This window comes from Harpia harpyja, chromosome 20 (genome assembly GCF_026419915.1).
Source record: "Harpia harpyja isolate bHarHar1 chromosome 20, bHarHar1 primary haplotype, whole genome shotgun sequence".
Classification (NCBI taxonomy): domain Eukaryota; kingdom Metazoa; phylum Chordata; class Aves; order Accipitriformes; family Accipitridae; genus Harpia; species Harpia harpyja.
In genome coordinates, this window is record NC_068959.1 from 21297688 (window position 1) to 21311914 (window position 14227).

General features: G+C 44.5%; 1 protein-coding gene across 8 annotated transcripts in view; it reads right to left on the bottom strand.

Annotated features, from left to right (window-relative positions):
- The window catches only part of LOC128134423 (protocadherin alpha-C2-like), a 116063-nt gene that overhangs the window by 50409 nt on the left and 51427 nt on the right, over window positions 1–14227 (bottom strand). Inside the window, exon 1 of one of the 8 annotated variants that reach the window (XM_052772107.1) lies at window positions 1393–4285. The exons of the other annotated variants lie outside the window; for them this stretch is intronic. Coding sequence (XP_052628067.1) covers window positions 1393–3909 — 2517 coding nt within the window. The 5' untranslated portion in view covers window positions 3910–4285. Of the gene's footprint in view, window positions 1–1392; window positions 4286–14227 lie in introns of those variants that run through there. 8 annotated transcript variants of the gene reach the window in all.

Consider the following 14227-nt stretch of genomic DNA (forward strand, 5'->3'; position numbering starts at 1 on the left):
GCATACATAGTTACAGAGTATGTCTCATGTTCCGTCCTGTGTCAAACAGATTCCAGGCATTTTATTATACTCAGAAAGATTTTAAGGTACAAGAACTGTGTAGAAAGAGGAAAAATACTTCCCCCACACCCTGTCACTATGATTTACAGAAAAACACTACATTAATTTTAAATGGATTAATTTTGAATGGATAATCATTACTCTCTAAAAGCATTCTTATGTAACACTTGCTAGTCCTTAAGATTTGTGCATCTTTGTGTACTAAACAACAGGTGCAAAAGATGCTAACATCTTCATATGTGAGTAAGTATAAAGAAATAAATTCTATTTCTGTGAAAAGAATACACAAGTCAGGGTCCTTTCTATCCCACCACAGTTACTCCCCTAGCTTTCCCACATCTGGAGGCATAGCACACATAATGCACAAACTGATCTTATGTCTGTCACAATTGTAGGGTATAAAAACCACACAGTAATTGCAAAATTTTCCTTTTGTGAACCAGAATTAGTCTCTCCTGTGAGTGCTTCTGGATTTAGTTCCAGTATGTGCAGAAAGGAAACTATACAGAACATGCAAACCACACACTAATTGCAGACTGCCTGTATGCTGGCATAAAGCAACCATTAATTCTTCACTGTGGGAAAATATTGAAAAGGTTAATACACTGCTGGTCAAACCATAGGTATTAAACAGTTTTCAATAGCAACCCAGCAGGTTAGAAGTTGTCACACTGTAATATCATGATGGTAACTTGCTGTAATTATCTACAAAGATGTCACTGGATTGTCACTGTCCAGAAAGCATGAAATGCAGCATTAGGTAGAACAAACATTATCAAAGGAAGGACTGTAGTTTTCAGACAACTAAAATATGCCCACATTAATAAGCAAAGCATATTATTGCAATGATCTAAATTCAACAGCTTTGCCTAGGGATCCAATCAATGAAGTAGCAAACATCTATAACTGGCATAAAGTAATCTATTGATTTCCAGGCTAATCACTTTTTTTTTTTCCTGCAATATGAGTTTTAGCATTAAAACTTTAAGACCACGTGTGTCATTCCCTAGCACTCTGTGGCAGCAGGTGATTTTAGATCTGTAAGAGAAAAGGGAAGGAGGCAATACTCTATACAGCATAAGCTGCAAAAACGAAGTGAATCTCAAACAACAGATACACATATTGAACTTACCAAATGGACCCTGAAAGTTTCAGTATTTACCTAGAACAAAATGCATTGCACAGATTAGATTCGTTAGAACCATGTTACACAGCTGTGTGTCAGTGAACCCAAAAGGGAATACGCTTAATCTGAGTTTTCCAGTCTGAACCTCTGCTTAAGTGCAGATTTGCTCCGAGCACTGTGCTGACCATTTATCAATGTAGCCTCACCTCATTAGGAGTAATGGAGTCATTTTTAAGTATGATCAGGTTTTGTGCACTCTGCCCACTCTGTCCTGTCAGATGCCTCTCAGTCATCACTGCAGAGGGACCAGTAGTTCCTGTTGGGCCACAGGTATTGTAAAACATAAAAGTGTCACTTCCTGATCCTGCAGTTAGGCATGCCTTATAGCAGTAGGTCTTAGTGAGAGACCCATTGCCCCTCACTTCAATGAAATGGGGTTGTACTTTTAAACCGTGGGGCAACCTAGCATCGATGTTGTTGTTGGCCTGCTTGTATAATTCAGCAGGGCACCGTTCTCTGACCCCACAGAACCCTGCACAGCAGGAGTCCCCATACAGACTGTATCTGTAGCACTTGATAACAGTAAGCCCAATGATTGTGAAAAGAAAAACGAAGGAGATGGCGCTCAAAGCAATAATGAGATAAAGAGTGATCTCTGAGTAATTGCTCGGACTTTTAAAGTGCCTTCTTGTATCAGGGATGATTTTGGAAACTCTGTCCACCACAGCAACAGTGATGGCTACTGATGAGGACATCGGTGGCTCTCCATTGTCTCTCACCTCCACCGTCAGGTTGAAAGTAGGTGCACTGTCCTCCCCCAGTTTGCGAGTAGTCCTAATCTCCCCAGTATGGAGCTCTACCCTGAACAAACCTGGATCTGAGGTTTGCACCAGGTGGAAGAACAACCAGGCATTTTGTCCTGAGTCCCCATCAATGGCTATAATTTTGGTTACCAAATATCCAGCATACGCCAAGCGTGGGATCATCTCCAGGGCTGCTGAAGTGTTGGTTGAGGTAGGATACAGAATCTGTGGAGCATGGTCATTCTCATCTACCACGTAGATGTGGACAGTGACACTGCTGCTCAGTGGTGGAATCCCGGCATCCTGGGCCTGGACAACCACCTGGAACTCCCTTAGTGTCTCATAGTCAAAGGACCTGACAGCATACATGTTGCCACTATCGGATTTAATGGAGACATAGGAGGCAACAGGTAGCCCTTCAATCTCCCCATCTAGTAGAGAATAGGACACATAGGCATTTTCGTCAACATCTGGGTCAGTGGCTTTGATAGTGCACAGCAAGGCTCCAAGTGGGTTGTTCTCAGGGATGTAAACTGAGTACACAGGTTCCTCGAAGTGTGGAGGATTGTCATTGATGTCGGAGATGTCCACATGGATCACCTTCTGGGAGGAGAGAGGGGGGCTCCCAGAGTCGGTAGCCGTAACCGTGATATTGTACGCTGCTGCTTTCTCGTGGTCCAGTTTGCCCTGGGTGATCAAGGTGTAGGAGTTCTTGAAAGAGTTGAGTGTGAAGGGGAGGCCAGGGGGAATACGCAGACTCACCTGCTTGTTCAGCCCTGAGTCCTGGTCAGTGACACTCATCAGGGCCACCACAGTTCCTGCCTTTGCATCCTCTGGCACTGGGCTGTACAGGGAGGTCAGGACCACCTCAGGAACATTATCGTTGGCATCCACAATGTTGACCAGCACCTTGCAGTGCCCAGCCATAGAGACAGGGCCCTGATCAGTGGCTTGCACATAGATCTCATAGGAGGATGCCTCTTCATAGTCCAAGGTACCATTAACCCGCACCTCCCCTGAGTGTGGGTCCACACTAAAGAGCTGCCTCACCTTCTGTGGGGTGTAGCTGCCAAAGGAGTAGATCACATCCCCGTTGGAGCCCTCATCGGGGTCTGAGGCGTTGAGTTTGACCACTAGCGTGCCAGGCAGGGCATTCTCCAGAAGGCTCACAGTGTAGGTGGAGCGGTCAAAGGCAGGTGGGTTGTCGTTGGTATCCACAACTCGCACAGAGATCTGGGCCGTACCGGACTTGGGGGGGTCCCCACCATCCACAGCAGTGAGCACCAGCTGCTGCAGGGCACTCTGCTCCCGGTCCAGCGGCTGCTGCAGCACCAGCTCCAGGAGTTTGCTGCCACTCTGGAAGCCTTTAAGGTCGAGGGCAAAGTGGCGGCTGGGGCTGAGCTGGTAGCTCTGCACAGAGTTGGTACCCACATCAGGGTCCTGGGCACTCTCGATGTGGAAGCGGGCCCCGGGCACGGCAGACTCACTGATCTCCAGCCGGTAATCCTGGCGGGGGAAGCGTGGCGCGTTGTCGTTGATGTCCAGCACCTCCACCTCCACGTTATGCACCTCGATGGGCTGCTCGATGACCAACTCCAGGCTGAGGAAGCAGGAGGGGCTCAGCTCACAGAGCGCCTCGCGGTCCATGCGCTCCCGCACCAGCAGCGCCCCGCGGCCCAGCTCCAGCTCCAGGTACTGCCGGCCGCTGCCCGAGGTAAGCCGCGCTCCCCTCGCCGCCAGTCGCCGCGGATCCACGCCCAGGTCGCTCGCCACGCTGCCCACGAAGGCGCCGTGCGGCAGCTCCTCCCGCACCGAGTAGCGGAGCGGCCCGCCCGCCGCCCGTCCGGCGCACAGCCCCAGCAGCAGCAGCAGGCCCAGCACCACCGCCCCGCCGCGGCTCCGCCGAGCAGCCGCCGCCATGGCCGGGGCGGGGGAGCTGCCGGAGCCGCCTCGCCCGGCCCTGGCCCGGCCTCACTCGCCGCCGCCGCTCGACCGGCTCATGCAAGCGGCGAGCAGCAGCCGCCGGCCGCCTCCGGCCCCGCCACCGCCCGGTCCATGCTCACCGGCTGCGCGAGGCGGCGGCTCCGGGAAGGAGGAGGAGAAAGGAGGAAGAAGGAGGGACCGGGACTCGCCGGATCCGCTTTCTCCTGCTCCAGCTGCTGCGCGGGAGGAGGCGGGGGAGGAGGCTAAGCCGCGGCTGGCGCCGGTTCAGCACCTGGGCAGGGAACAGCGGCACGGCTGCCGGCGGGAGCCGCCCCCGCTGCCTGCCGGAGCCCGCGCTCCCTGCCCCGCCGCCCCGTCCTCACCCACGTGTTGCGGCCTCTCGGTGAGCCGGGCCCCTCGCTCCCGGTGGCGGCGGGCTCTCGCTGCCGAGCCGGGAGGGGTGCGGCTCCCGCACCGCCGCCGCCCCTCGTCTCCGCCCCAGCTTCGCTGCTGAAGCTTCGGGGGCGAGGGGAGGGGGAAGGGCCGCAAACCGCCTGCACTCCTGGACCTGCTGCTGCTGCAATGCTAAAGTACATCCGCTTGGGAGGGTTAAATCAGCGCAGGGCTCCGAAAAAAAATGGGCCTCCGGCCAGGTCTGGTGCCGTCTGTGTGGTGCTGCAGTATGTTTGACGACCTCTTTCTTGGAGAGCTGCCCCGCTGCTCCCTCGGAGATTCATCCTTGCTGCAGCACAGTCCCTCTGCCCAACCCTTGTGGACCACCCGGCCCCGCTTCCACCCTCCTCCTGCTCAGCTCCCTCTCGCCCTTGCTGCAGCCGCTGTGCCCCGACAGCAGCTCGGCTGGTACAATTCTGCAAGTCACACCCACGAGTTATGAGCATTTAAGGTGGGCTTCAGTTTCTCATGCAATGCAATACACAGGCTCAAGGTGATCAAGTGCAGCTGGAGAGAAGATGGAACACGATCTCTTTTCCAGTTACAGTTTTTTTCCTTCTCTACCCTTGTGATGGAGGACTGACAAAAAACAGGGCCATGAAATTGAACAAACTCAACAGCAGGGGTGAGGGTGCTGCAGCTGCAATGAGTTTTACCCCAATACCACAAATCCCAGCAAAGACAATAAACGTAAGCATTCATTCATACAACAGCTAAGTCACTACGGTGACATATTTAATGAGACAACTCACACAGGACATAGTCCTTCAGGGGTGCAACTATGTTGTACTACTCCCCAGTGCAGAAACTGCTTCTCCGCTAGTATTTCTCTCCCAGTTGGGTTGGGGTTTTTTTCCTTGCTTACCCCACAAAGTCTTTTGGAATGTTCAATGAATCCTCTCTGGATTGGGCTGGTCTATCAAGGGGAGGGGGTGACCCTAACATTCAGCTAAAACCTCTTTCATTGCCCTTTGTGGGCCCGGGCACCCTTCACCATGTAGGCTGACTTTTGAGAGCACAACCTTACACTACAAATCCCCAAAGTTTTTACTATAATGTACCTGATGCACAAACCCCAGAGAACAATTGCCCTAATTCTGACTCAGCACTGCTAAGAACAATTACCAGTCTATCAGCCTTTATCAGTGGCCGCCATTATCAAAAGCGACAACATTAACAGCAGGATTACCCCATTTATGTTTTGGCTGATAGGTTCATTTACTTCTCAGCCCATTTTTATGGCCCAAATATTTGCCCTCATATTTATTCTAGTGTGCCCAGTAGCCCAGTGTCTGCAAATACCGCTGTGGAACCACCCAACCCTGTTTATCTTTTTAAGTAGGATAAAAGTAGGTGCAGACCAAGAAGGGCAGATAGAGATGCCAAGTGCCTAGAACATCTGGAAATTTGTCCATTTCATCCAGTTGTCTAAATAGGAACCAAACACTTAAAAAAAAAAAGAAATCAGCTTCAAATTTTTGGCTAGCTACCCACCTTCAAGATCACAATATTCAGATTCAGAACAAAATGTCCTGACAGCCTCACAAAAAAGCGGCCCCAAAAAACCAACACCCTGCTAAAAGCTACAAAAAAAATTATAGCAGCACTAATATACACGGACTATGTGGCCATGTGGCAAAACAACTTGCAGTCATTGCGTAAAACAGAAGCCTGAAGGGACACACCCTCAGTTTTCCAGATCAATCAAATAGCAGTTTCATCCAGACAGTCCATGGATCATCTCTGCCCCACACCTCTTGTGTACAGCCACAAAGTCCTCTAACAAACATACAGCACACCAATAAAAGGCCAAAAGCCACAGCAACATTGGCAACATCTAAGGCCCTGCCTTCAGGAATGTGTTGGTAGAGACTCTCCTGGAAATGGACAATGCCCATGCCAAGAGGTGGTGGGAAAACAAAACTCATCTCTGTAGGCAATGCCTTTCTAGCCACAAGTTGATTTTACTTACAGTGTGTGAATGAAACACACCAGTCACACATCCAGGGGTTTTTAATGCCAGCGAGGAATCTTTCACACTGATCCTAGACCCCAGTGTGTTACTTCTGATAGACATTCAGACTCTGCTCTAGTGCATTTCAACTGGGTCCCCCAGCAAGGAAGGGCTGACAAACGCTCAAATCCTGGCCCACCTCACTATTTACACGCTACCTAGATTCATCTTTCCTCACCACCTGACTCTCTGTGGACAACTAAGACTGCATACATCCAAAGATTTGCAAAACACCACAGAATGTAAAACAGAACAGAGGTAAGACACACACACTTAACCAAGCCATTCTAGAACATATTCCATAATCTTTTCATTCCCATCAAACATATTGCTAAACCTCAGGTTCTTAGAAAAAATTTTCTCCTAATTTCAGAATCATAAGTCCTAGGATTGTCTGGCTTCTTGCCTTTTAGTAAGTTTTATAGCACCAATAAAATGGGTACTGTGATTTTCATTTTACAACTTAATACTGTAGCTTGGCTTATACACAGTAGCACTCTACAAATGTAACAGTCTATTTCAAAATATTAGCTTTATACAGTTTATGCTGACTACACAGTTTATAAGTGATATACTGAAACTTCTTCTGTTTGGATTAAACATTCCCCGAGCCCCTTTAAATCTACATAAAATTCATCAATGGCCACAGTAATTTTAGTTATTTCCATCAGCTTCAGTGGTAATGCTGAGTCAGTCCTGCAGGCCTCGATTTTTAATTCAGGAAAAACTTCCATTGAGAAAACACTTCAGGATCTGGTCTGTAGTAATATGGATTTTTCTAGTGAAAGGCAAAAATTGAAACACAGAAAAACATAATTTCAGCTTCAGTTGCATTGAGGCTTAGGGGCTTTCTAGTTTTCTTTTTCCCAGAGTTTTGTTTTCCAGTAATTTCTTGAAATTTCATCTAAGCATCAAATTTTGAAACACTTTCAAAGCTCACTAAATAAAAATATACCCAGTGAGTTCAGATCAACGCACATGAGCAAGAGAATCAGAATCCGTTCCTGCAGCAAAACCAGCTGATAAAACATAACAGGCCCAAATATCCATTTGCTGATAAACCTGATAACCTCTGAAGTGATGGGATACTGCCTGTATGCAGTATCTATATACACAGGCCTATTGGGCTTTGCTGACATACAAAAATTGCACCACTTTAATTAGCTTGGTTAAATTAAATGGTACGCGTCCTTTAATGTGAGTACAAACATACAAGTGGAGCAAAGAATACACTGATTTTATCAAGTCCTGCAGAAGAAAATTAAGTATATATCAAGATAGTAATACAATGATATATATCTATGCTAAAGGTTGTAGTAATATAACTATTTTAGTCTGAAAAGTCCTGGCGTTCCTATGTAAGCCTTCCTTGAAACAGTTCTACATACAGATAGGCCTGAGTTAGTAGCTGTGTAATGCAGTGCCACAGAAATATTTCTGTGCAGATATTTCTCTTGGGAGTGATACAATTATATACAGATATAGTTCTGTAGGGCCTTGAAAAGTTCATCCATTTCAAATCACACCTGTACAAGGAATGTTTTTATATAATTTTGTAACTAGAATCACCTAAATTTGCTTAAGCAGCAATAAATCTGTGTTCAGTTTGTTCATTGCAGAACACTATGCAGAGTCCTTCCTCTGACTATTTCTGAGTCTCACACAGCAAAAAGAGAGAGAAAGGCATATAGAAAACAGGAAGATGTGAAAATACAACATGTTAAATGAAGAACTCTAAGGTATTTCAACATCTGAAAAGACATTTTGCTTCTTTGTAAATAATTTCACCTTCAGTAACTCACATCCCTTAAACATGATATCCAACGACTCAATGTCATGAAGTAGCTCCTTTCTGAACTGATGGCAAGTCACCGGCTCCAAGGATCGGGCTCTAGATTTTTGCATGTAGTCTTGTCAGCACGTAGGATTTTAGCAACAATGAGATTATTTGCATACCATATAAATGCACACACAGTTTCTGCCTACTGATAAAACAATGTAAAAAAATATGGAAACAAGTCTAGAGAATCCATACAGTTCAGCCATTAACAAGAAGGTAAGCGGTGTCATTCTCTAGAAAAAACTAGATTTTCTCTATGTGCCTGCTTGAATGTGCTGCCTACAATTTGTCTGCCTTACTTAGAATTAAATCAAGTCAAGAGGAAAGGAACAGCCATCAGTCACTGGCCAAATTACATCAACCACAATGGAAAACAATACCCATAAACTGTAAGGGAATGACTCAAATTTGTGGAGTTTCTTATATACAGTTTTTTCCAGTGAGATGGTGGACTGTAGCACCATCTTCTAGCCCATGGGTACTCATGACAGCCATGGAAAAAACATCTTGATAATTTCAGGGGATGCTCAAACTACTTCTTCATTCCAACCCCATCTTTCACCTCACTCTCTTGGGATTCCCGCATTCTTCTGCATCCTACTTACTTCAGTCATGTCTCCCTCTCCGCTCTTCCCTGAAGGAGAATATGTACAGGATTGTTTCTGGTGACTTTCCATGTCTCAAGTACTATCTGGTCAGGAAGATACTACCTAGAGATGATAAGGCAACGTAAAGGCAGAAGTGAAAGGGACTCATACCCTACAGCGGCTCCCTGCCTGAGAAGCCTCCATCAGTCTTGATTTAGCAATCTGAGCTCAGAGATCCCAAAATATGAGAGAGCAGGTTCTGCAGTCAGAACAGAGACACTGAGCAACCCCTTAAACAGAGCCCTGCAGCTGAACCAGATCTCTTTCAGTATATGGTCTGCATTCTCTGTATGGGATTTTCTGGGGACATGGGATTCTCCCTCTTCCTAAAAATACTGCAGAATGCCTCCCTGAGGTAATGTAAACTTCTTGTTTCTACACTTTGAAGTAGATAGGTCTGGTGCCAAATTGCTCAGTTAGATTGGCTCTCTTCTTTCATATCTTTCCCTAAATCCGTTTTTCACATTGGTATGAATCTAACTGGTGAGAATTTTTTTTTGGATCACAAACATCTGAAGCCAGACTATTTAAAACCTTGCTGTTATGGGAACCAAGGCTGCTAAACAGCCAGAAAAAAATCTTGTTTGTATTTAGGTCACAATTTCTTTGCAGTAGTGTACTTGCTCTTATTCTAGAAAACAGCATGTAAAGAAAAAGAGGTGGTGGGTTGGGGTATGGAGAGGGGGCTGTGCTCTAAATCTGTATTCAGACAAACTACATATAACAAAGATACATAGAAAATAAATTTCTTTTCATCTCCTGGTTGCCAGTGTACATTCAATTATTTCTCACTTCTAGTCCAAAATTTAAGGATGGCTATCTCTGACTCATTCTGTTTGTCTTCTGCTATATTTTCCTGATGACTTAAAAAATCCATTCAGTAATTTATTGACCTTAATGTCACATACTGCACCATTCTAAACGGAAGGACATTAACAACTTGGACAATGACAAAATAACTTTCACCTTTCTAAACACACCACAAAGCCTGTAAGTGCTACTTCTACTGCCAAATGTTTTCTTGAAGGTTTTGGTTGGTGTGTTTTCCTTGATCACCATTGTCTCTCTTCAGCACCACAGCCTTTGTCACTCTTCTATGCAGGCTGTTATTCTTGAGCTCAAGCAATCACCACTAAATTTCAGCTCAGTGAACTGGTTGTGAGGCGCACTCTAGTCAAACAAATCTCTTGCAGATGATTATAACTTCATTTGTTTCCCTAGATATGGTTACTGCCTCACCCCATGCTTATATTCACACGTGTTGCACGCTTCTCTTTAGAGTTTGAGGACTGGGACAAAGGTACAAGGTAATTGTCCCCCTCTGGAAACTGTGTATGAATGTGTCAGGGCAGTTGCCCAGAAACTGAAGACTCAATTTCATTTTCAGCTTTAAGGAGTTCAGACTTCTTTCCTCCCCTCCCTAGAAAGTGCCTTCATCATAAGCCACAGGACGTCCTCTACCTCCTTACTGAAACAAGGCAAAAACTTATGCCATTCTAGGTCAAAGAGAGCAGCAATGTAAGTATCACCCTGTATCCTAATACGTGCGGTACTCACCTGGAAAGGAGATGGTGGTAGAAACCTGGCTTTGCTCCAAGAAGTTCTATTAACTTCATACTAAACCACCTTGGGATATAATTCACAGTAGAACTAGTTCCAATGTTTCATAGCTTTTGTGTTACTTCCTATACACACATCCATGTTTTAGTGGTGATAAACTACTTTCACAGCACGAGCCCTCCCATTTCATCTCATTGTACCAGAACCTAATGACACAGTGTCATAGACAATGCATAGCCAGTATCATTACAACTGCAATAGCACCTTTTATTCTTTGCTATTTTTTTAATCTTTTTTTTAAATACATAAACGTTGAGCTCTATGGTTTTCACTTATGTCACCTTTTTCCTATCCTACCCATGAAATTTAATTATTAGTCAGATAGTCCTTGACTTATCTTTTGGGGAGCCCCATTCATACCTGTACATGAAGCATTTCATACATATTATTCTCATGTTCAGGCATATTAGTATTTTGTTAGCTTTACACCTCCTATGAGAAGATCTCAAATCTGAAGGGTCTATTTTCCATCTTTTTCTCTTGAAAGCCAGTTCTCCTGGAAGATTTTCTAACTTGTCCAGCATCATGCATGTATCTGGCAGTAAGCCATATTTCTGAGGAACAGATACATTCTGGCACAAAGTGACTTCAAACATTGCTTTATCTTATTAAACAAGATTTTCTACTAGATTTGGATGGTCCTATCAGTCCAAGTCTCTGCTGATGACTCCTGAGTTCTCCTAACTGGACATCCAAGTTGGACTGACAGCTCTAAATCTGCCAGTGTTGTCCTCCTGTTCACAGTCTGGCTCTTAAACCCATCCTTTTCTTCTTTTCTTGTCTATCTATTCACCCTCTTAAATATTTGTTCCCTGTGTTTTGGTTTTTTTTCTTTTCCTATTACTAGCCACAGCTTAACTTCAACATTCTATCTTTTATTTATACTAACCTCCCCTTTTTTCATTTTGGTTTCTATTCCTTTCTCCATCTTGCCTCTTTCCACTGAATATTATCCTCTTTCCTTTCCATCTTCTACCTCTACTGCATTCCTTTATTTTCTACTCCATATTCCATTAGTAGTCCTGCTTCTTTCCTTTTTCATGAGTCATCCACTCACTTCCTCTCTTCATGTTGATTTCCCATATTTATTTCCCCTCAGTGTCCTAGGGCTTTTGTATTTGTCCTTCTGGATATACAAGAAATTTACTGTGTTCCAAAATGATGCTGACAAGGGATGCTGATGTCTCCTTTTCCCTTCGTTTTTGTCTACACAATTCAGGTAAAGTAGGAAGCTAAGCACCAAACAGTGGCACGGAACCAATGGAAACAGAGACCTAGGTATAAAAATAGATAGTGAGAATCAAAAGTACAGGCAAGGAGTAATATGAGGAACAGTCACCTTCTTCACTGCTGAGAAAGACTGACAGCATTTTCTTTAGAGCCTGTCAGTGCCTCTCTTTAATAGGCAAAAGAGGTCAGGTTTGCATTATAAGGGACTATACTACTACCCAAGTACTCTGTATTCACTCTCTTGAAAACACATACTGAGTTACATCTATTAACTTTATTTCTGCTCCCTGCTTACTCCTAAATCTCTCTTAGAAGTTAACCACCTAAATCTGAAACTGCCTAGTTTGGATCTGAAAAGGAGCTGAAAATCAAACAGGTTTGTTATCACACTGTTTTAATGATGACCTAAGTTTGCCTTTGAGCATGTTAGAAGTATTGACTGTCAATGCCCTAACTATAACCTGTACATCTTGTGCTAGATCAGGTTTTGTATTTTGGAAGGTCAATACTTTCTCCTCCTTCATTTGCACTTTTCTTTCTTGCTCCACTGCTCACCTAATGACTTTTCCAGGTTTGTTGCATTGCCGAATAGCAACTCCAAGAATTCTCTTAATCTGTGAAAGTACATCAAGTTAGAAAATGATAAATTCAAGCTGTAAAAGCATAACTCGAGCTTTAATTTCAATACTTAATTTATTGAGCCCTGTATCGGGGCAATCATAGTCAATTCAGAGCCACAAAACTGCACAAAGAGACATTGTGAAGATCTCCTTTCCTCAGCACAGTCGCCCTTCTAACATACTAACAAGATTACCACTGGTACCGAATGGTTAACTCATGCTTTTGTTATTCAAAGATTCTTTCACTGCAACTTTCTTTTACAAGCCTGCCTAATCCATCCTTAACTCATCTTCAGGTTACCTAAAATGTTGCAGACCTTCTACTGACTAAATAAAAAAAATTTTAAAAAAAGGAGGGGGGGGGGGGGGAAGAAAAACCAGACTCACCTCTCACACCTGCTGCCGCTTTGTTTCCTGGTATTTTCAAAAAATACACACCACCAGCTGAAGCATGCATTAACCTATCACACTTGGCTGCTAATACCGAGTGCATTTTCTCAGCACAGCAGACCTATGGATAACTTCAGTCCCATATGACATCTTAAATGTGACTTCAGTGGTTTGTGTTTATTCCCTACACAGGAATGCATTCCAATATACATTCAACATACTGCCTGCAGCCATTCCAGACAGCCTGCAAAACAAGTAGAAGTCTAAGATGCACAATGTGAAGATGGATGGATCATCCAATGGTTACAACTAAGCAGTTTTCAGGTTGCTCTAAATTTCCTCCAGCAGCTGAGAGTCACAGTTCTGTCCTTTCTTCCTGGCACATCCCCATTCTAAAGCTATACGGAAGGTTAGCACTGAGCTACAAGTGTCTGTTCTAAACCACCATGATATTCCTACACAGCAGCAAGCTACAGCTTGTTCCTGAAGCTAAATATGTAAAGCAGCACAGAAATGATGAAGGACAGAGTTTCTCAATCTAAAATCAGACCTAAAATGCTACTGTACTGAGTTGTACAGAGCTGCCCTAAATTTCAGCAGTTTCTCAAGTTAATAGAACAAATTATACTTAATCAGAGTTAAAAGTATAGAGATTACTTTCCTTTGCAAGGTTTTATTTTAGGATTAACTGCTTAGTTGCTGTTTTCTTGATGCTGGAAAGTCAATGTCAAATTTGTGAGGAAATTAAATCATTAGAGCTATGCTTTTTAAAACATAGGAGCGAGGCAAATCATCCCCTCTACCTCTGGCTGTTGTACTTGGACACAATTCCCATCCTTTCTGCAGCCAGAGGCTCAGTCACCACTATGGTACTGTCTCCAAGCCAAAGTAGGCAGAACTGTCTAGATATCATGAAAGTTCCTTGCTGCAGAATGGATGAGCAACCGAAGGAACAATGAAGATATTGCTCTGGGCTTCCAGAGTTCACTACAACAAACACAGGTTGACTGCAGATTGGCAGCATACCTGCCATGACAGAAGAGCCAGATGTGGTGTGGAGTGAACCTCTGCACATCTGGTTCCAGGCTTTCACAGAGTTCTCAGGAGGAGTCATTGTTTAGACTTGCAATTCTCTATATGGTGGGAAGGAAGAAATTTCACCCCAAGAACAAATGATTGAGGAAAATCTCCATCACAGAATCTACCCAGCTTTTAGCACAAATGGGAAAGACTTTGCTCAGCAACATGGCCAAATACCTAACAACGCTCTACTCTTACCACCCTTGCAATTGCTCTTTCAGCTGCAGGTCTTTGCCTACAGTTCTGATACATGTACCATGATGTCAAGTTGTCGTGGTTTAACCCCAGCCAGCAACTAAACACCACGCAGCCGCTCACTCACTCCCCCCCACCCAGTGGGATGGGGGAGAAAATCGGGAGAAGAAGCAAAACCCGTGGGTTGAGATAAGAACGGTTTAATAGAACAGAAAAGAAGAAACTA